The sequence below is a fragment of the Dipodomys merriami genome, unplaced genomic scaffold (assembly GCF_024711535.1).
Source record: "Dipodomys merriami isolate MVZ:Mamm:240054 unplaced genomic scaffold, mDipMer1.0.p SCAF_9, whole genome shotgun sequence".
Lineage (NCBI taxonomy): Eukaryota > Metazoa > Chordata > Mammalia > Rodentia > Heteromyidae > Dipodomys > Dipodomys merriami.
The window spans coordinates 41,772,684-41,796,480 of NW_027206512.1; the positions used below are offsets into that span (position 1 = coordinate 41,772,684).

General features: G+C 35.0%; 1 protein-coding gene and 1 non-coding gene across 2 annotated transcripts in view; both read right to left on the reverse strand.

Moving 5' to 3' along the window:
* Positions 1–23,797, reverse strand: part of Slc30a9 (solute carrier family 30 member 9) — a 56,105-nt gene that overhangs the window by 20,656 nt on the left and 11,652 nt on the right. The window contains exons 3-9 of the mRNA XM_070012604.1: positions 19,702–19,761; positions 17,391–17,490; positions 16,203–16,295; positions 15,756–15,838; positions 8,709–8,767; positions 5,191–5,258; positions 2,233–2,335 (exon numbers count right to left, since the gene is read on the reverse strand). Of these exons, the coding sequence (XP_069868705.1) occupies positions 2,233–2,335; positions 5,191–5,258; positions 8,709–8,767; positions 15,756–15,838; positions 16,203–16,295; positions 17,391–17,490; positions 19,702–19,761 (566 nt within the window). The remainder of the gene's footprint in view (positions 1–2,232; positions 2,336–5,190; positions 5,259–8,708; positions 8,768–15,755; positions 15,839–16,202; positions 16,296–17,390; positions 17,491–19,701; positions 19,762–23,797) is intronic.
* Positions 10,443–10,568, reverse strand: LOC138821137 (U11 spliceosomal RNA). The gene has a single exon (XR_011370075.1). It is a non-coding gene; the product is annotated as a U11 spliceosomal RNA (small nuclear RNA).

A 23,797-nucleotide genomic window follows, 5' to 3' on the forward strand; every position in this document is an offset into this window, starting at 1 on the left:
CTCATGCATGCAAGGCAAGCACTCTACCACTGAGCCACCTTCCCAGCCCTTTATTTTATCCTTGTTATAGGAGTTACCCATTGGAATCTCTTGATATTAGTATGCTTGTTCCTAGTAAGCCCTTTCCACTGTAACTTGATATGAATTTAGAAATCTGGCCAGGCACGATGGCTCAAGCCTTTAATCCTAGCTATTTTGTGTGTTCACTGTTGTGTTCGGGTGATCATTTTAGAGAAGTTTAACAAATTAACCCCATGGCATCCAATCCATGTGAACATGGAACATGTTAAAGGGCTACAGCCCAGGCCTTTAATATTTTTCCTCCCGCCAGTCGTGGGGCTTGAACGCTGGGCCTGGCCCCTGTCCCTCAGCTCTTCAGTTCATGGCAAGCACTCTACCACTTGAACCACAGCACCACTTCCAGTTTTCTGGTGGTTAACTGGAGATAAAGAGTCTCACAGACTTTTCTGCCCTGACTGGCTTTGAACCACAAGCCTCAGATCTCAGCCACCTGAGTAGCTAGGATTACAGGCATGAGTGGCTCTTAAATATTCTTATAACTCTTTCACTGTATAGTCTCCCAAATTTGTTCCAATGTAAATAGAATTATATGTAAACACTGAAAAATTATTCTCTTATACTGAACAGATACACAAGTATTTTTGTAGGGTTTATTTATTTATTTTATTGTGGGGATTGAACTGGGAGCCTGGGCTGTCCTGAGCTCTTCTGCTCATGGCTAGTGTTTTATCACTCTGAGCCACAGTGCCACTTCTGGTTTTCTGGTGGTTAACTGGAGATAAGGGTCTCATGGACTTGCTGGAGCTGGCTTTGAACCATGATCCTCAGATCTCAGCCTTCTGAGTAGAATCATACACATAATCTACCAATGCCCAGCTAATATAGCATTACTTTCAAAGGTTTGGTTTTTTTAATATTCATAATTTGGGCCACAAGAGATTAGAAGATACTTTAATTTTTTTTAATTCTTCATTTGCAAATTCAAGGAAGGCAAGTCAAGTCACTAATCTAATGTAAACACATTTTAAACCACAGAATATTTATTTTATATATTTATCCAAAGAACTTAAATTTATTAATTATGTTATTAAGGATATACTTACAAAGCAAAAATGTAACAGTTTTTTCACAAAAGCTTGTAACCAAATATTAAGTAACTCAAGTTTTTAAAGCATAAAATTTTGTTTTAAATTATGACCATAAGCCCAGTTCTGGTGACTCAGGCCTCCAATTCTAGCTATTTTCAGGAGGCTGACACCTGGAAGATCGGGTTCAGAGCAGACATGACATAGAGAAGAAGTCTGAGAGATTCCATCTCCGAAATAACCAACAAGTTCTGGGCTGGAAGCATGGCATGAGTAGTAGAGCCAGCCAACCAAAAAAGCTGAGTAAGCTTGAGGCCCTGAGTTCAAAGTCAGGAACAACAACAACAATAACAACAATTTGTTTATGTGTGTGTGTGTGTTGCATATGCACACAACAATGATCACATTCCTATGTACAGTTATCTCTCAGTATCACTGGGGGTTAATTCTATAACCACCTAAAGACTTTAAAGTTTGGGGCTGGGAAGATGGCTCAGTGGTACAGTGTTTGCCTTGTATGCATGAGGTCCTGGGTTCCATTCCTCAGCACCATAAAAAACAAAAACAAAAAACGAAACAAAACAAAACAAAAAAAAAACAGAAAAAAGCCAAAGTGGCTCTGTGACTAACGTGGTAGAGTGCTAACCTGAAGCTGAAGAGCTGAGGGATAGCGCCCAGGCCCAGAGTTCAAGCCCCATGACTGACAAAAAACAAAAAAACAAAAAACTTTAAAGAACTTGGCTGCTCAAGTCTTTTGTATAAAATAGTACAGTAATTGCATATGACCTAAAAACATTCAAATATTTAAAATTATCTCTATAGTACTTTTCATGTAATGAAAATACAATTTATACAGCATACATGTAATTTTTAAGCTGTTTTGTTGAAAGATACATGTTTTTCTGAGTACCTGGAACCCACTGTTGGTTCAAGGTGGTGCTGTGGACCACAGATGCATAACCTGTACTCACAAGGCCACATGGGCCTAACAGCTCCGAAATAAAGCAGCTTATTTTCTTCCATAAGCCAACTATGGCAATCACTCACTCTTTGAATAGATAATTTTTTACACTATAGCTTAAAAAAACTACTTTAAATAATATTAAAGAGCCCCTTTTCTCCTTACCTGGTTACAAGTATCAGATAATGAGTGTATAGCTTCTGAGAACATACTTGCTGAACCCGTATAAATCCAAGCAAGAAATTTAAAGAAACAGTTTAAACCATTGCTAGGAGAGAGAGAGAACAATATGGTATAGATATGGATTAAAAATTTTCATCAAAAGCTTACTCAATCAACTTTATATGTCTCTGTATTAGATCCTGTTACAAGTAAATTTAAAAGGACTTTACTATTGTTCAAGTAAAAATATAAAAATACAAATATGGCAACAATAAGTACTCAAATGAAGAGGTAATGCTAAGTGTTGAGTTTTTTCTTCTTCAACTACAATTACTATTCCTTAGGTTATCTTAACTAATTCAATAGCTTTAAATTATCACCTGTAACTTGAATCTCTGTCTTGAGCTTCAGACCAATATTTACTAACAATAATACTTACTAAGTACATGTTATATACTAGGTACTATGCTTACCAGTTTACAAAGATTACATACATTCTTTCAATGAGAAAAACTATAATCAATTATTTTACTGGTGAAAAGAACAAATTTTGTTGGCCATCTGTGTCTGGGTACCCTATAACACCTAAAAAATGACCTTACTTTCTCTGCTCCCTATTTCCATGTTCCTCTCAGTGAATGGTGCAATATTTAACTGTCCACACCAGACTGGGCATTGTTTTGAACTACAGACTCAAAGTATTTCTTTTCTTTTTGGGCCCATACTGGGGCTAGAACTCAGGGTTTCATGATCTTGCCTGGCTCTTTGGCTCAAGACTGGTGCTCTGCCACTTGAGCTGTACTGCTACTTCTGACTTTTTGCGGCTTAATCAGAGGTAAGACTTTTGCATGACTGGCTTTAAATCTCTTTCTTTGGACCTCAGCCTATTCAGTAGCTGGGATTACAGGTGTGAGCCACCAACACTAGACCTTAGTACTTCTTGAACTAGTCTGTGTTTTCCTATCTATTCCATCCAAAAGTCTGTCTGCATTTTTTTTTTTTTTTTTTTGGTTGTGGGGCTTGAACTCTGGGCCTGGGCACTATTCCTGAGCTCTTCAGCTCAAGGCAAGTGCTCTACCACTTGAGCCACTGAAACACTTCCAGTTTTCTAGTGGTTAATTGGAGATAAGAGTTTCATGGACTTTCCTGCCCAGGCTGGCTTTGAACTGTGATCCTCAGATCTCAGCCTCCTGAGTAGATAGGATTATAGGTTTGAGCCACCAGTACATGGTTTTTGTCTGCATTTTTTGTAAATGTCTTTGTCTAGCTTAATTTCCCTACTACTTCAAGAATTGTATGTGCTTATACTTACAAATTCTATCACAGTATATGATATATATTTTTTAAGATATCAACATTTATTATTCATTTATCATGTTTGATGAAAAACATCATGATTATATGCTTGGAAAATCCTTACACCCATTTTCCAGGGAGTGTTTGTCATAATTTAAAGGGTATTTTCTCCAGTCCAATAAGGAAACCCATTATAAGGCTACAATAGTTATATACTAAAGCAATACCTAATTACATGCTTTCCATAGTCCCGTGAAAAAATAATTGCTCCTAATCCCTGATGCAAGGCACTTGAAAGCACTTGCACAAAATGTCCATGTAAAGAGCAGTATAGTGCACCACTTAAATAACATGAATGTCCTGTATACAGCTTGACCTAGGCTTAAGGGAAAATAAAATCCATGATCACAATAGCTAAAAGACCTGTTAAGGTTCACAACAGTCTCTCATTATAAATGTAAGAACAGGCTCTAGAACCTTCTGCAGATGACATAAAAACCTCACAGACATTTCATTCTGCCAAACCAACATGCTCTCTGGGTATACATTGGTATACAGTCTGACTATTCAAGAGTGATGGGCTGGGATGTAGCTCAATGGCAAAGCACCTGCCTACCAAGTGCAACGTCCTGGGTTCGATCCCCAGTACCAAAAAAGAAAAGACAAAAAAAAAAAAAAAAGGGTGAGTAGGAGTGGCTGTGCATGGTAATTTCTGTAAGCCCAAATTTAATATCCACCAGACCAAAGGTCTGGACAATTTGTAGCACCACAGAAAATGCTTTAGAAAATCATACAGGTACAGAATTCAAATAAAAGAGCAAGTAGTGAATAGAATTGATGATTTTATACACCCTAAAATGACTAATCAGCAAAATAGATAAAAGGCAAAATAAGAATCAAGAAGATGGAGAAAGTAAGTCACAAAAAAAGTATATTCTTTAATAGCTATGTTAGGTTGGTTTAGCTACTATAAAAATAACCTGGACCAAATCTAGCATCTCAAAAAGATTTTTACAAATTCCAATAAAAACATGAGGGGATTTTCAGGCAGCCTATCAAAAATAAGCATGTGGGCTGGGAAGATGGCTCAGTGGTAGAATGCTTGCCTCTCAGGCTTGAGGCCCTGGGTTCGATTCCTCAGCACCACATAAGCAGAAAAAAAAAAGCCGGAAGTGGCGCTATGGCTCAAGTGGTAGAGTGCTAGCCTTGAGCTGAAGAGCTGAGGGACAGTGCCCAGGCCCAGAGTTCAGGCCCCATGACCGGACCAAAAAAAAAAAAAGAAAATCACATTTTATGCTTGCCTCTCAAAAATAAGCATGTGTGTCTGTATGGAGTTATACTGTCCTACTGCTTAACTGACAATGTATAATTATTCCACTTCCTCTTCTTTATTTTTTATTTTTTCAATTTTTTTAATTGTTGAGATCTTCTACAGAGGGGTGACAGTTACATGAGTGAGGCAAAGAGTACATTACTGGTCGATCATTGTTACCCTTCCCTTCCTTGTTGTTGTCCCACTATCCCTTCCCTCCCTCAGCTTCCTCTTAAAACAATGTAGATCTCTCACTGCAGCTAGCAACCTATCATAAATTTATATACTCAAGGGTATACATATATTAATAAGAGTGTATTTCTATCTTCAAAAGCTTATTTTTCAGTACTTACATACAAATGGCAACCATGACTACTTTTCCTGGTCCCTTAAGAAACACTGATGTTGTTCTGGAACGTGGCTATAAAATAAACAAAGGAAACTTATAAAATCTTTCAGAGAACCACTGACACATAAGAACATATCTCCTCTCAAAACCTCTGAACACACTTAGGCACCAGTGGCTCATGCCTATAATCCTAGCTACTTAGGAGGATGACATCTGAGGATCACAGTTTGAAACCAGCCCAGGCTGAAAAGTCCCTCATAAGACTTATTTATCTCCAATTAACCACTCAAAAACTGGAAGTGACACTCTGGCTTAAGTGATAGAATACTAGCCTTATGCAAAAAGGGGCTCAAGGATAGAGTCAAGGCCCTGAGTTCAAGCCCCACAACTGACAAAAACAAAAACAAAACCAAAAAACACAAATCAACAAAAAAACAACTTCTGAGCAAATGGCTTACTTATTTCCTTTTCTCCAGTATTTCCTTTCTCAAAAGCAAGCAGATAGAAATTAAAAAATGCATCCTGATACTCTTCAAAACCTTGTTTCCTTGTAATTCATGTGCTACTTGCTTCCCAAAAGGATCTGCATTAGTAACACAGAAACTAGTAGTGAGTAGAAAAAACACTGAACTCAAATCTATGCATTACAATTTTCTGTACCTTGAGCTATATCTTTTTTTCTCTCTCCCAGTCCCTCCCCCATCCCATCTCCACCCACAAGTTATATAGTTCACTTTCATTGGTGAGCTACATCTTGAACTATATCTTAACAGTTAAAAAAGGAACAGCTAATTTAACCCCTGACTGTTCTCTCAAGACAAATACCTCATATGAAAATAGTTGATTCTAGAAAAAAAAAGAGAAAACAAGTGGAGAAACATTAAAGAAAAGTACTTTCTTGAAAGATTTTCTTTTGCTATTTCTGGATGTATATCTCCTAGTTTATTTCTTATACTTTTCACCTCCTTGAAATACTATCACAGTCTACTGTAAAATAACTTTTATCCATTCTTTCATAATCACTCTGATAAAGACTAGAAAATAAGATATATTGGCATTAACTGGATCAGAAATCATGGCAAGCCCCACAAAAATGTATGAAGAGAAGGCCTGGAAAAATGAGGCTCTACTACCTACAGTAAGCACTTTCAGTGCAACGCTGAGGTGCCAGAAAAACAAGAGAACACAGGGTGCCAGGCCTAACAGTCTTGAGAAGCAACTTGTAAAAACTAACCAAGATTCCATAATAAATGCAGCTAGAGAACTGAGCTCTTCACAGATCACAGTGGCAAAATGCTGACAATTACAGAAACCAAATATCCAATATCTACTTTTGTATATATCTGAAAATTTTTAAGGATTTAAAAAGTTCTTTAATTTTGAGGCAAGTATAGAACAATTATAGATCCAGCTATTAAGCAGATAAGTGTATTAAGCAATGATAGAGATTAGTAAAGGTTTTCTACTAAGAAAGTCATAGAATTAGGGTCCTGAGAGGAGGCATAAGACAATAGACACATCAAAGGAGTGAGTATTAAAGAGATAATATAAATTAGGTTATCAGAAGGAGCTATTGTTCGGATGAGAGAATGCATTTGGCTAAAACCAGACATAGTGATTTCACATCTCTCACTTTTGTAGTTCTTGTGAGACAAAGAACAACCTAATAGAAAAAGAAGTGTCTCGGCTAGAAGTTTTAAAGATGACACTTAGTTCCAGCAAACAGGACTATGTCTGAATGCTGGAGAAAGAACAACCACTACCTTCAGTGGGAGGATTAGCAGTTCTAAAGGAACAGGGTAACAATACTGGGAAATGAAATACAGGTTTAAACAAGTACCATATAAACAAAAGGGGGGCACTAGAAAGAAAAATAGCCAAAGAAATTTAAGTTATGTAAATTCAACCACACCAAAAGGTTCTATAGAAAACCTGACATATTCAAAAGCAAAGAGTGACCATTCTTGAGAAAGCCTTAGGCTTCAGAGTTGGTAACAGTCAGTTCTGTGACATGGTGGGATGAAAGCCCACCTGGACTGGGTTCAGGGGAGAAGAGGGAGGATAACAAATTTGTTACACTTTTTTCAATATTAATTTCTTCCAAGAGAAGAAAAAGTACACTATTTTGACACATGTGGATAAAAGTCAACAAAGCTGGTGAAGAAAACAGGAGGAACATTTATCAGGTATTCTTTGACTTATATCATGGTGATAGGTCCTGATAAAGGCATCTCAACTTTAAAATACTGTAAGTTGAAAATGCATTTAACATTTAACCTACTGGCAAATATCACAGCTTGGCCTAGCCTACCTTAAATGTATTCAGAATACTTGGGTCAGCCTACAGTTAGACAAAATCATCCAACATAAAGCCAATTACATAAGAAAGTGTTAAATGTGAGAGGAGTTGGGGAGGTGGGAAGAGAAGGGATGGTAGGGGAAAAACAAAGGAGTAGGTAACAATGCTCGACAGGAAAGGTACTCATTACCTTACTCATGTAATTATAACCCCTCTGTACAGTTTCTTTACAATGAAAGTATTTATTAAAAAACAAAGTGTTAAATGTGTCAAATAATAATTTACAGAAAACTGAAGTTAAAAACAAAATGGCTAGATGGATATGCTTCCATACTATCATAAGGTCAATAATTGCAAATTGGGTCATTTTAAGTCAGGCACATCTGTTTATCTGTTCATCTATTTTTTTCTCAATACAGTGTGAAGCTAAGAAAACCAGAAGGGTAGATAGTGAGATGGTAGACATTTGGGAAAAAAGGAAAGGTAGGCAATAGCTTAACTCAGTAAAAGAGTTTAGTGGTATGGTCAAATAATATTAAGAACCTGCTGATTTTTGTATAGTCACATAATGAAGAAGTATCAAACTGGCTGTGGAATTTTCTCCTTCAAGAGCTATACTTCTGCAGTGAAAATAGGAGCCGACAGTCAGAATGTCTGACCAGAGTTAAGAGTAGAAGTGAAGACAAAGACAATCAACATGCACATGAGAGATAAAAAATACTTGCTAATAGTCTCCTCTCTATCTACAGGCTGAAGAATATGAGAATAGAGAATAGAAGAAATAGAAAAAATGTGGCTCATGCCTGTAATCCTAGCTACTCAGGAGGCTGAGATCTGAGGATCACAGTTAAAAGCCAGCCTGGGCACAAAAGTCAGTGAGACTCTTATCTCCAATAAACCACCAGAAAACTGGAAGTGGCACTGTGCCTCAAGTGGTAGAGTGCTTGCTTTGAGCTGAAGAGCTAAGGGACAACATTCAGGCCCAGAGTTCAAGCCCCATGACTGACCAAAAAAAAAAAGAAAGAAAGAAAGAAAGAAAAAAATAGAAAAAAATGTTCAAAGTTGACTTTTTAATTTCAAGAAAATCAGCCAAGAATGAATACACAGTAATTCTAGTAATTACAACTCAAAATCTTGAATTAACATGCTAGGATTTCATAATGGATTGATGTTAGGATTTTGTTGGTCAACACACATAAGTATTATTAGAAAGATATCCTTACCTTAGTGTTTCCCAAGAAATCTCTATATTCTTTTAATATTTTTTGGTTTCTAAACAGCCCTATAGAAATTAGAAAATAAATTTAAGTCACATTCATGCTCATTGAGATTAATACAATTATTCTTTGCACTCCGTGGGTTTGAACTCAAGGTCTAGAAAGTATTCGATAAGATAGGGTATCACTTTTTTTTTTTTTTTTTTTTCCTAAGCTAGCCTCAGCCAGTAATCTTCCTACCTATACCTCCCTCACTTGTGGAGGTTACAGATGTGAACCACTTTGACTCGTTTATTTGTTGAGATGGGCCTTACCTGTTTTCCTGGGATAGCCTCATACCTTGGCACCATGATCCTCCCAATCTGTCACCCAAGTAGCTGGGATGACAGGCACAAGCAATAATGCCTAGCACAAAACCATTCTCTTTGAGATTGTGTTAAATATGTTCAGCCAGGAAAAATACCAAAGTACTGTAAGAAATCTGGATTTGTAACCTGACTAAAAATTGGGTGAAAAACTTAGATAAACATTTCTCAAAGACGATATACAAAGCTCACATGGTAGAACACTAGCTTGGCAAAGAAAAGGCCTTGAATTCAAGCCCCAGTGCCACCAAAAAACAAACAAACAAACAAACATGATAAATAAACAGCCTATAATCATATGGAAAGATACTTAGCATCTAAAAATACAAATGAAAACAACAATGAGATACCACCTTACACCCATCAAGTTAGCTACTGTTTAAAACATACACACAGAGACAGATAGACAGGCAGACACACACACACAGAAAATAAGTACTGACAAAGACATGGAGGCTCTGGAACAATACTGTTTATGGGAATGAAAAATAGTGCTAACTGCTCTCAAAATATGAAAGTGACTCAAAAATTTTAAAACAGAATTATTGCATAAAACAGCAATGCCACCCTTATGTGTATCTAAAAAAAGTATTAATCAGGGCTTCAAAGAACTATTTGCACACCCATGTTCAGGAGAGCATCCAACTTACAAGTGTCAAGAGGAAAAGCAATCCAAATTTCCATGGATGCATAAAGAGAAATGTGGCATGCACATACAATGTAATATTCAGTGTTAAAAAGGAAGTAACTCTTGTCATACGACACACAACACAGATTATAATTTCTACAATTATTTTTGGCAAAACTTAAAATAAAAGCATGTGAGCACACTGTAATATAAGGTCTACTAATGAGATGGAGGGCGAGATAACATTTTGCTTAAGTGAGATTCAAAATTAGTGTTCTGAGACTGGTGATATAGCTCAGTGGTAAAGTACATGCTTAGCATACTCAAAGTCTTCACTGAATCCAAAAAGCCAAAACAACAGCAACAACAAAAATCACCAAAGACCAAAAATCTACAGGTAAGTCAGTATTCTTCACAACTAAAATTGGTTGTAGATGTGTTAGTGATAATTGAGATTTTTACATATTTCACATTAAATACTTCAAATATATACATTTATTTTATACATAAAATCTGATTTTATATACTTTATTTCACTCATATATTTCATATATTCACTATAAAGTATTAAATATATTTAACATATATTTTATATTTGATTGCTTTACATTCAAATATAGTTCATATTTTAATATTTATTTAATATTTTATACCTTCTTAAATAGTTCAAATATATAATTCAAGTATAATATTTGACTAGATAGGTACTACTGATATTAACTTATGAACATAAAGTTTACTTATTATTATTGTAATTTCACCAGCTGCCAAACTACCAAAAAAAATATGCTTCTGAAATCTTTTGATTGTGATTCTGCACCAAAAAAAACCTGAGTTGTCATATATGTGCCATTCATGATAAAAGCTCTTTTTAAAAGCACATAATTTAAATTATTACATTCATTAAACAGAAAACATTTGTAGAATTTCACTAAATTCTTTGCTATTTTCTCTTTAACATGTCAAAATACAGCGTATCAATTAATTAAAGGTTTGGTGAAAATTTCTCCATTCAAAACTCAACTGATGCTGAAGTATGGATATTTCCTCTACATTAACAAGAAGATCTGTAAAGTATTTCTTGAACTATAGCTTAGGCTCTGAAATGTAATTGATGACAATTTCTTGTTTAAATTTTAATGACGTAAGAAGACCACAGGTTATTGACATTACTTGTAATTTAAGTACTGTTATGCCTTATAATTTTTTTAATTTAATTTTATTTTATTTGAGAACATACTGTACAGAGGGGCTACAATTACATGGGCAGGATAATGCATACATTTCTTACCAAGCATTGCAGCCTCCTCCTTTGTTTACCCTTCACCTCCCTTCCCAGCCTCCCCCCTCCCCCCACCCAATTATACCCCCCTCCCCCCCCACACCGACATTGTAAAGTTGGTTTTGACATGACATTTTGTACTTCTCATTGTTGCCTTATAATTTTATACTGATACATTACAAAAAAAACATTAATTCTGGCCTAAAGAAATTATATACAAATTTTTAAATATTTTCATTTTATTATTTGGATATAGCAATTTTGCAAAGAGGTTTGTTATGATGTATCTAAAAATACATACAGTGCACTTTGATCAAATTCATCCTATTCTCCTATTCCTCCTCTCCCCCCTCTTTTCTAGTTTTTAACAAGTTCTGTTATTTTCATACATATATACTATATCTTCATACATATAATATGTAGTTTTCTTTAGCATCTCTGTGGATAAAGACAGTCAATGGTATTTACATCTTCTAAGAGGCCCAAACCGTTACCCACTAGGATATGCTGATCCCTTCATATTTTTCAAAATGCCAAGCCTAAAGGACTTATTTTACACTGCTTAAATATATAGTTAAAAGTGGATATTATAAATTTCAGACCAAAAGAATTTTAAATATATTCCTATTCCTCTTCACTATTACCTAGAAAGAGACAAAATGTTTTCAATTTTCTTGAAAAGGTAGCAGCAGCAGAGGGTTATTCACTGTCACTGCCAAACTTAAAGCTGTATCAGAGTATCTTAGACCTTTAACAAAGGGTCAACTGAGAAGATTATTAAGACTGACAAGTCACTGCAAGGAATGGGCAGCTTTTCTAAATCAGTTTAGCCATCACTGCCATGTAAACTGATAAAGACAAACATCCTGGAGATACATATTGAAACATTTGCAGAGGAAATGATATAATTTTGGGGACTAGTTTCTAAATAATCCAGTATTATTATTGAGTATATCTAGTATGAGAGAGAAACAAGGTTGTCTATATGTTGATTACTATAAAGCTAGGTGATAAGTACATGAAGGGTTCTATTCTTTTTTTTTTTTTTTTGGTCAGTTGTGGGGCTTGAACTCTGGGCCTGAGCACTGTCCCTCAGCTCTTCAACTCAAAGGTAGCACTCTACCACTTGAGCTACAGCTCCACTTCTGGTTTTCTGGTGGTTTATTAGAGATAAGAGTTTCACGGACTTTCCTGCCGGGACTGGCTTTGAACTGTGATCCTCAGATCTCTGCCTTCTGAGTAGCTAGGATTACAGGTGTGAGCCACTGGTGCCCGGCAAGGGTTCTACTTTTTCTGCTGTAGTTTTGGGTATGTTTGAAATTGCCCCACTATGAAGAGGGAGAAAACAAAATTTTAAAAAATTGAAGATAATGTTAGAACATATAAGGCATACAAAATTTAAGTGTTAAAATCCACCAAAATTCACTAAAATTAAGTCATTTACTTCTTATCTTTTAGAGGTATTGGGTTTTGAACTCAGGATCTTGCACTAGGTAGGCAGGTGCTTTACCACTGGTGCTTCACCCCAGCCCTCTACTCTTGGTACTTTTTGAATGATGTAGCTAGCCTGCACTACCTGGCTAGGCTTTAATTGTGATCCTCCCAATCTCTTCCTCCTGAGTAGCAAAGATTATAGATGTGAGCCACCACAGAGCTTCAAACAAAAATTTTAAAACAATCTAGCCAGGTGTCAGTGGCTTATGCCTATAATTTTCAAGAAGCTAAGATCTGAGGATTGCAGTTTGAAGCCAGGCTAGCCAGGAAAGTCAGTGAGGCTTTTATCTCCAATTAACTACCAAAACAAAAAAAGCCAAAAGTAGAGCTGTGGCTTAAGTGGTAAACTGCCAGCTTTAGGCACACAAAAGCTCAGGGACAGCTCTCAGGCCTTGAGTTTAAGCCCAGGACCATCACAAAACAACAACAATATCTAAGAATGGAATTGTGACTCAAGTAGCAAACATGTTTGCACAGCAACACTAAGTACTGACTCTCAAAACATTTTAAAAGTCAAACAATCTTAAGAAATGAATGAAAAATATAAAAACTATTACAAAAAAAACCTAGAAAAGAACAGTAACGTTAGAAGATAATCTCAGTAGTAATGAGTAGTGTTTCCATCTGTTGCCCATCACATAGCATTTGCAAGAGTATGAAGAAATATGTATGAAGATACATATTATTACCTATTTCTTTTGGAGAATAATTCTTCAGGGCCTATCAAATTGTAAAATTTCCATCCCATTTGACCATTTGAGATACAGTCACAATAATTTCATGCTATAAAGAATTCTTTGTAACAAAGAAAAACTAGAGAATATAACTTTTGCTACATGGAAACACTAGAATTCAGCTTTGAAATGCGACAGACACAGACTTCTATATATAGATATGAAAACAGTTATGATTACACTGGTATGTAAGAAGAGCAAGATGCACATGGATATGCACAGTGTCACCCCATTTATAAAAAATCTGAATGTAAGTTTTAAAGTACACTGAAAATATTCTGAAATATATACCAAATCATTAACCAAGTTCCTTCTAGTAAGGAAAAAAATGAAACTGTATTACAGGAAATTAAAGGTGGCTTACAATTTTTCGTATTTCTGATTTTTAAAAAAAAAGGTAGGGTGTCTCACTTTCTAGCTCAGGCTGTCCTTAAACTCATGATCCTTTTGCTAGAGATATCAGCATGTTATGGTGTGTGTGTGTGTGTGTGTGTGTGTGTGTGTGTGTGTGTGTGTGTGTGTGTGTGTGTGTGTGTGTGTGTGTGTGTGTGTGTGTGTGTGTGTGTGTGTGTGTGTGTAAACTCATGATCCTTTTGCTAGAGATATCAGCATGTTATGGTGTGTGTGTGTGTGTGTGTGTGTGTGTGTGTGTGTGTGTGTGTGTGTGTGTGTGTGTGTGTGTGTGTGTGTGTACATACATACATCCAGTCATTTACTTTTTAGTTAGTATCAGTGACACACTTGCTAGGCAAATGCTCCACCAGCTGACCCAAACTCCATCTTTTTTTGCTTTCATTATTTTTCATTTATTTACTTATTTTGTTGGTCGTGGTGCTTGAACTCAGGGCCTGGGCGCTGTCCCTGAGTTTTTTCACTTAAGGTTAGCACTCTACCACTCTGAGCCACAGCACCACTTCTAATTTTTTGGTGGTTAATTGTAGATAAGAATCTCACAATTTCTTGCCCTGGCTGGCTTCAAATTGTGATCCTCAGATCTCAGCCTCCTGAGTAGCTAAGATTACAGGCCTGAGCCACTGGCACCCAACTTCTTCAGTTACTTTTTGAATAGGGTTTTGTATTTATACCTGGGCCAGCCTGGACTATTCTATGCTTCTTGTGTATAACTAGGATGTCAGGTGTGCCACACCACAATCGGCTTTTATGGTTTGAGATGGGATCTTGTGAACTTGTTGTCTGGGATGGCCTCAAACCACCACAATGGTCCCAATTGCCATCTCCAGAGTAGATAGTATGATTGGAATGAGCATACCTGGCTTTGTAGTAGTAGTAGTAGTAGTAGTAGTAGTAGTAGTAGTAGTAGTAGAAGAAGAAGAAGAACCAGTTTACGGGTTGAACTTAGGGTCTTATGCTAGTGTGGCTGGTATTCAAACACTTGAGTCATGCTTCCAACTCAGATTTTTGCTGATTATTTACCTGGAGGAATTTTCTGCATGAACTGGCTTCAAACTGAGATCGCAAAAGATCTTAGCCTCCTGAGTAACTATGAGTAGCTCATACTGAGGAGTGTGAGCCTCTGGCTCCCTACACTTCATATTCTTTTTAATCAGAAGTATACATGAAACGTTTGTCATAAGTAAATACATGCTTATGTAATTAAAATAATATCTAAAACATATATCTCATTACCCAAAAATCAAACTTTAAACCATTAGATTAAGCTTTCTGAGTCTTATTTTCATCTATATCTCTAAATACCAAGCTAGCTTCTTATTCCTACTCAATACCTGCTGAAAGAATTAAGGTAGTAGCTGTATGAATAGACCTTTCATATAAGAAAGTAATTACTGTCTGGCCTATCACTTTTATAACAAAATATAATCTTTAAATGAGAACATAGGGGGCTGGGAAGGTGGCTCAGTGGTAGAGTGCTTGCCTTGCACGCCTGAGGCCCTGGGTTCGATTCCTGAGCACCACATACGCAAAAAGAAAAAAGGCTCAAGTGGTAGAGCGCTAGCCTTGAGCTGAAGAGCTGAGGGACAGCGCTCAGGCCCAGAGTTCAGGCTCCACGACCGGACTTCCCCCCCCCCCCAAAAAAAAAGAAAGTTATATAAATGAGAACATAAATTTTAATAATAAAATGTTTTACAGAAGCTACAAACTATAATTTTTCTCTTCTTATCATTATTTTCCAAAATTTATCAAAGAGGCCAGCATGACGATACAGGACTAGAATCATAGCACTTGAAAGGCAGAGGCAGGAGGATGGTGAGTTCAAGGCTGGCCTGGATTACACAAGGGACCCTGCCTTAAAAAACCAAGGGCTAGAGATGTAACTCAGTAATACAACATTTGTCTTGCATGAGTAAGGCTGTGTGTTTAATCCTCCAGCACAAAAAGAAAAAGAAAAAATTATTTAAAGGTTATCAAAGTAAACAACAAAAAAGTAGAACCTGTTAATAAAATAAAATAAAAATGGTCTGGAACCAACAGAGCCAAATCATGTGAACAATGGAGAACACATTGTTATTACAGGTATAGTTCTTACATGCTACCTTTCAATTAACTATGCTTTAAGCTGAATGTACTTACGTTCTCTATATTCAATTTCTGCCTCCTTACGGAGTTTTTTCTCTCTGGCAAGAGCTTCAGGGCTTCCCCAAACTTCCAAAGATCTGTGCAAACACACATGACCACCACCAATAAACATTTTGAATTACTTTTATAATTATATTTTAATGTAAATTAGCTATATGAGAATCTAAAAACAAAGCATAGCTCTTTACAGAAAAGTATAAGGCACTTAAGGAACTTTTCTATATTAAATCTAAATAGCAAGAATAAATTGAACAGCAAACTTTCTTATAAATTATCACTTTACAGTTAGTTAACTAGTAACTACTATATTAAATTCCTTCTTTTTTAAAATGTCATTTTATACTGAATCTGTAAAAATAGTGTTTTTAAGAATCCTAGATTTGGCTTACACTTTAATTCTTAAAAACAACAATAACAACAACCCCAAAACTATGTTCTTACTTTGCTTCCACATCTGATCTCAAATATACAGTAAAGGACTCAGTATCTTCATGGGGACTTCGTCGTCTGATTTTCCGAAGTTGATCTAGATCACTAGAGAAAGAAATATGTTGAATTTATTCATATCATAGTTTAATAATATTATAAGTCATTCAATTTATAAATTAAAAAGAAAACTAAGTGTAGAAAATGCAGCTACATTGATCCTCATCCTAAAATAATTTATCTGAGTAACTCTTAAAAGCCAGCTTAAAGACGCCACTTTTGAATACAAAATTGGGAAAAAAGGAAATAAGTTCTGATACCATAATAGCACTTAAAAATTCAATTCCATCAATTTTGCTTATAGTTTATCTGCTATAAAACACTACATAAAAGAGAATGTTTGTTTTATATGAATGTAAGTTTTATATTGTCATAATCAGTTGCTTAGTTATGAAAGTTGTAAACTTCATTTCAGAAATATTTATGTCTTTATATTACAACATTGTAATGTGTTTTCCCCCCCTCTCACTAGGGAGGGGGGAAAAAGAATAGGTAATGCAGTTTTTTTAATCCATAAAGGAGGGAGAAATGTTTAGATCTGGGACAAGTACACTTTCAACAAATAATCTATATTGGAAAATTAAAATACCAAAAAGTAGGTAAAACTAAACAGAAACTACAGTTAGGAATTTGAACATAAATATAATTTCCTATATACAGAGGTTTTAAAGAATGTAACTTCATCTCTCTGAGAACCTGAGAGGGGCTGGGAAGGTGGCTCAGTGGTAGAGCACTTGTCTTGCATGCTTGAGGCCCTGGGTTCGATTCCTCAGCACCACATAAGCAGAAAAAAAAAAGCCGGAAGTGGCGCTATGGCTCAAGTGGTAGAGCGCTAGCCTTGAGCTGAAGAGCTGAGGGATAGCGCGCCCAGGCCCAGAGCTCAGGCCCCACTACCGGACCCAAAAAAAAAAAAAAAAAAAAAAACCTGAGAGAGATTAAAATTGCTCATGTTGGAAAAAAATTCAGTTTATTCAACTAACACAATGCTAACATTTTCAAATGAATAAAAATACTTCTTTAATTTAGGGAAAAGCCAGTGGGAAATTTTCTACATATGGATGGTAGGAGGCAACACACCTAAAGAAATGAATGGCTACATTATTTACATAGAATATATTACTATATTTTTTAAAGTTACTATACCTGGATTTAAGGCAGAACTCATTTATTGCTCTCACTCCAGTGATGAAATTATTCTGAGTATATTTTGATCCATACTCTCTTTTCTTAAGGACTGCTTTGACTAAACAAATAACACAGGAAAACATGTAAGGAAACACACTGAAAAGTCAAATTTGAAAATGAATACATGTTGGTACTTAAATGGGTTCATAACAAATTTCATAGAAAATTTATCTTTCCAAGTCATTTCTAGCCATCTAGTTTTATCTCCATAGTTCATTTAAAATTACAGCTGAAATGCAAACCTAATAAGCACCTTATAAAGGTATCCTTGCTGTCTAAATCAGTAAAACAATTCAAGTTTCTTAGGGTCTAACTGGAAAAGTTTCAATAAAAAAATTATAAGCTAGTTCAGTGCTTTTCAAACTGTGTGGTAAAACAGCATTTTCTTAAAAGTCAAACAGAAATTAATCAAAGGATACTGAATAAAACTAAGATTAAGTACTTTTGTTAGTTTTTTATTCAGTCATATATAGTAATCTACAAGTTTGGGTCATTAAGTAGTATTTTTATGGACTGAAGTTAAAAAAGTTTAAGGCTACTGGACTATTTCAGTTAACAAAACTGAACAGAACAATTTTTGTAATAAAATTTATAGCAAGTTTACACAGAGATAAACATTGTTTTCTTCTAAACAACTTCACTATTGTCTAATACTAAACTGCTCGTAAAAAGTAAAAACTGATGACACCAAAAACACAATATTAATTTGGCATCAATTATAGGTGTTAAAAATTGTAAAGCCGAAAAAAAAAATTGTAAAGCCAAGCACCAGTGGCTCACGCCTGTAATCCTAACTACTCAAGAGGTTGAGATCTAAGGATTGTGGTTCAAAGCCTGCCCAGGCAGTCAAGTCCATGAGACTCTTATCTCCAATAAACCACCAGAAAACCAGAAGTGGTGCTGTGGCTCAAGTGGTACATACAGTGTTAGCTTTGAGCTGAAGAGCTTAGGGATAGCATCCAGGCCCAGAGTTCAAGCCCCACGACTGACCCCCCCCCCAAAAAATTATATATTATTCTATTAGTAAATCATTATGATATAAAACCTCTAGTCACATGATAGAGATAAACAACTTAAGGAGACATCAATACAGCAAGAGCAAAACAATAAAAACCCATGTATTCTGTTTAAAATTGTCACCTATTCACCCATTTTTATGCTACTTATTTCTTAGTTTTCTGTTCTACTTACAAGTTGAAAGAACAAAGTTAAACCTAACACCACTTCAGCAAGCAAAAAGTACTCTTAAAATACATTAACTAAATGTGCAAATTCATATTTAATAAGAATATTTGAAAAAATAAAGTTCAATATAAAATCAAAATGTTATCTGAAAAAAAGCCAACTATATAATGAAATTTATATTTCAAAAAGAAATCTGCAAAAATCTGCAAAAAGCATGTTTCATGCCTCAAACCTGCCTTACTCTAAGAACCCTAAAACCAAAATCCAGATATTTCTGGAGCTAAAAAAATAATTGCATATCTCCTTTAAAATATTACCAAAAAAAAGTTAAAGCAATTTCTTTAAAGCAGCTAAAACTTTGTATTGGCCTACCCTGACATAGATTACTGGTGATAATGATGGTTAATTTAATATTTATAATCCTTTTTTTGGAGGCCAAGGATGGCCTTGTACTTGAGGTCCTCATTTCTCAGCCTCCAGAATGCAAGGATTACATCCATGTGCCATTACATCCTGATCAGTATTGATTGTTTTAAATATAACTGTGTAATTTCCAAAGTTACCCTAGAAAAAGGTCCGTCCTCATTTTCTTCCATTTTTTAGAACAGAAAACTAAGGCTCAAAGAAGTTAAATAAATTGTCCAAGGTCAGACAACTGCTAAACTCAAGAACTACAAACTGAATCTAGTTTTGTCTGACATCAAGGCAACAGTGCTGCTATGTACAGTGAGCTACTACATCAATAAAAACAGCTACTTTGGAAACACATAACAGCTTTGAGTACTTTGTTAATTCTAGTAGTCCTGTGTACTTTGAGTACTCAATTATTCCTAGAAGTCAGACATGTATGGCCCACACAACCTGATTTTGAACAAGTTGTAGGACAATACAGGTAGGCCTTTGGTAATCACCTTACTTTTCTAAAAATCATAAAGCAGTTGTAGAAAAACAGCTTACAAATATTTCTTTATAATCTATTAAATAAAAGCAAATTAGAAGTATATTCTTACACTTAATGTAACTAGAAAAAGTCCTCCAATATATATGCCAATATAACAAAAAAGCTATTATAAAATATACTTACCTCTTACTTGGAGAGGTTCTTGCTTAAGTGGAGCTTTGAGTTCTGCACCTATATTTTCTGCTGTAATGTGTATTAAAACAAGTTTACATTGAAAGCCTGCTTTCATATAAATATATAACAATATTAGCCGACTTAATCTAGCAAATGTGTAAAATGTCTATCTGGGACATGATAATATGTCCCAGGTCATTATGGGTCAATCCTAAATGACCTAAAGTAGTAGTAAATATTTCAAAAGAGAGTTAAACATTATAGAAGCTATTTATTACCTTCTTCAATTAAGGGACAAAATCACAGAATTGTTTCAGGAACTAAAGAAAAAGGATTTAATAGAATCAAATCCATGCAAAGCTATGATAAAGACAAATTTCCTTTAAGACTAATAAACCCATAACAAACACTGCATTCAGTGGTGAGAGTATAGATATATTCCTTTAAAACATGGAAACAAGGATGCAGAATTTTTCCACTTAAGACACTTCAGTGAAGGAAGGATGAGGAAACAACTGTACAGATTTCTACTCACCAAAATGCAATCCTAGGAAATTACTTGCTTAAATATTAATGCATGTATATACCTCACAGTAGACAATAATATAGAATAACACAGAACATTTTTGTGGTAAAGAAAGAGCTTTCTCTCTGTGTCTCTCTCTCTCTGTTTCTCTCTCTCCCTCCCCCGCCCCGCCCCCTCTGTTTCTTGGAGGATCTCACTAACTAGCTCACACTCTACCTTGAGCTCACTATCTTCCTGCCTCAGCCTCCAGGATGCTGGGACTATAGTCTAACCTCAAGCAAAAAAAAAAAAAAAAAAGATTTCTTAAAGATAAGAACACACATACACACACACACACATACATACACAGAGGATAATTTCTGCTAAATAAAAATTCAAAGGGGTGACATTGTCCAAAAAGAAATGTATTTATTACCTGACTTATATAACTGTAACTCCCTTATATATTACCTATAATAACAGTTAAAAATAAAAAATTAAATTCAAAATACGTGATCACAAAAGAGTCTAATTAAAAAAAAAACCTCAAACTGGGAGAAGATAATTCAACAAACAAAATCAACAAAGAATTAGTATCAAGACTAACAAACTCCTCCAAATCAATAAAATATAGTGAAATGAGCAACCAATCTCAGATACAAAAAGATATATAAATAACCAATAAACTTGAAAATGTTATTAGCTGGGCACCGGTGGCTCACACCTGTAATCCTAGCTACTCAGGAGGCTGAGATCTGAGGATCAAGGTTCAAAGACAGCCCAGGCAGGAAAGTCCAAGAGATTCTTATCTCCAATAAACCACTAGAAAACCGGAAGTGGCGCTGTGGCTCTAGCGGTAGAGTGCTCGCCTTGAGCTGAAGAGCACAGGGACAGTGCCAAAGCCCAGAGTTCAAGACCCCATGACTACAAAACAAACAAAAAGTTATCAATAATTCAACCCAAATAAAATAAACTAATAAATACATTAAAATTAATTAAATTAATACAGCCCAAACAAAGCCATTTTAGAACTCTTAAGTTAGGAAAAGTATAAATATCAGAATACCTTACCAAAAGTATACAACAATGGAAATATATACATTGCTGTTGAAAATTTAAACAAGCATAATTAACTTGGTTAAAAAAGGTACATTAAAAAAGTTGACTGGAAACAAAGGACTTTTTTAAATTTTTGTTTTTTTCCTTTTCTGATGATTTTATATTCTTTACCTTATATACAGTATATTCACATGCGTTATCTGTGGGAGGGTGGAGGTAGGGCAAAGAATCTGAGGAAAAAGGGTGAGAAAGTGCAGCAATGGAGCTGCACATTGGTAAAAGTGAACTGTACAACTTGTAGGTGGAGATAGGAGGGAGGGAATGGGAGAGAATGACGGAACAGATGATACTATACAACATGAAATGTACTTATTACCTGATGCATGTAAATGTAACCCCTCTGTATATCACCTCTATAATATCAATAATGTACTTTTAAAAAGAAGAAGTTGGCACTATCTAACATGAAATTTATGACCCCATAATTTGAGGTCAACATATTTAACTTTAAGAAAGCCTTGTACAATGACATAAGAGAAGCACATAGATATTAAGAGCCACATTCCTCTCTGTTGTTACATACTGGAAGCAACCCAAACGCCCATCAACAAGGAAGTGCACAAACAAACATATTCATTCATCATTTTACACTGTGGTGAATAATAAACATATCCTGGCTATCTTTTTTGAGTTCTTACTATGTGCCAAGCACAATTCCAAGCATTTGACATGAATTAACTTACGCAAAACACCCTAAAAATGAACAGGCACATATACCAATTGAAATCTTAGTAACAAAATTTAATGAAAAAAGTAAATCACAAAAAAAGTCACCACAACAAAGTTGAAAACCAGTCAAAACAATTTGAGAGTCAATCAAACATATAATGCTATTTCTGTACCCACTTCCCTTTTTTAATCTAATCAAGGGACATGGATACACAGGAAATAGAGATGTGAAGAGGATGAGATCAAGAAGAGAAGGTGCTTATGTTAAGTGGTAAATTCTCAAGAGACTGATTTTATTTTTTCTAAATTATTCAAGAATATTACAATGCATATATATCAAATGCTTTGTAATAAAAATGTCACCCTTAGAAACACTTTTGACTTATTAAAATTTGTATCATCATTCAATAAAAAATTTCAGTTTAAGTACAGGTAAATCATAGCTAACATTTACTTGACACTTAAGCATGTGGTGTGTATTATTCTACATGCTTCATATGTATTAATACCCACAAACCAATCTAACCTATCATAGGTACCATTATCTTCACCTTATGAGGAAGCAAGAGAATATGAATTTGATGCCAGCCTAGGCTACAAAAATAAAATAAACAAACAAAAGAATCTTGTCTCTCCCCTTCCCCCCCAAATCTACTTATCAATGTTGAGGAACAGAGAGCAGGGAAGCAAAAAGGGAAGGGTCAAAGTAAAACAGCAAGTTTTGAACACTCAACTAGAATCTGAATGACTGAAAACTACTTTTAAAAATTCCAGGAAAAAGTCCCTTTCCACAATGACTGTTCAAGCAAATCACATAAAATGAGTTGCTCTAAGATGGAAACTTCTGAATGTTCTTATCATGAACTGTCTAGAGTTACTAAATATACAGTGTTACAACGCATAAACAAGAAGGTGAGTAAATGGCTCAAACACATGTATGAATACTTATTTTGCACAAATCACTACCTTAATAAATTCACATTGCATTGCTCAAGTACAAATAATTTTAACAAATAATCAAGATATTCCACCCATAACTAGCTCTAGACATTTGTTTTACATGCAAATCCTGGCTGTTTGCCATACATCTGGTGTCATTAACAAAATTAAAACTAATTTTACTAAAATTTAAAACATCTAAATGCTCCTTAAAAATTTAAGGATGCCTTAGCAAGTCTTTGCTTCTTAATGAGCTGTTCCTGAGTTTATTATGTGACTTGAATTATTCAAAAGTCAACCTCAAACTCTTCAAGAATACAAAGCATTTTTCAATCAAGCAATTACTTGGTATCTATCTGATGGCTAAAAAGGTCTAATCTGGCCAAGGCAAATCATGAAAAATAAGAGCCCAAAATAAAACTGTCAATAAGCAGTGTATTCCTAATATAAGAAAATTAATGTTTTTATTCCAGTCAGCAAATAAAAAGAGATGCAACAATGAAAGTCAATTTAAAAAATTCTGTATAGTCAAATCAACAATATTTTTATTGAGAAATGTATTTATAAGACATTTTGTCCATAATAATATTACTTCATGTTTTTCTTTTATAATGCTTTAATAAACATGTTTAATTCTCATTATTCTCCATTCCTTCCTCCTATAATAACCTAGTTACTTATCCTAGAAGAAACTGGCTACAGTTAAGCCCAAAGAGAGGATGAAAAACAGATTTTCTTGATTCCTTGAGAAAATGTTAACTTTAACATGAATAAGTTTTCTCAAGGAATCAAGAAAATCTGCTGTAAAAAAAATCCAACTCAAGGAAAGCTGGCTTTGGAATGTTTATTATTATTCAAGTACTCTTATCTGAT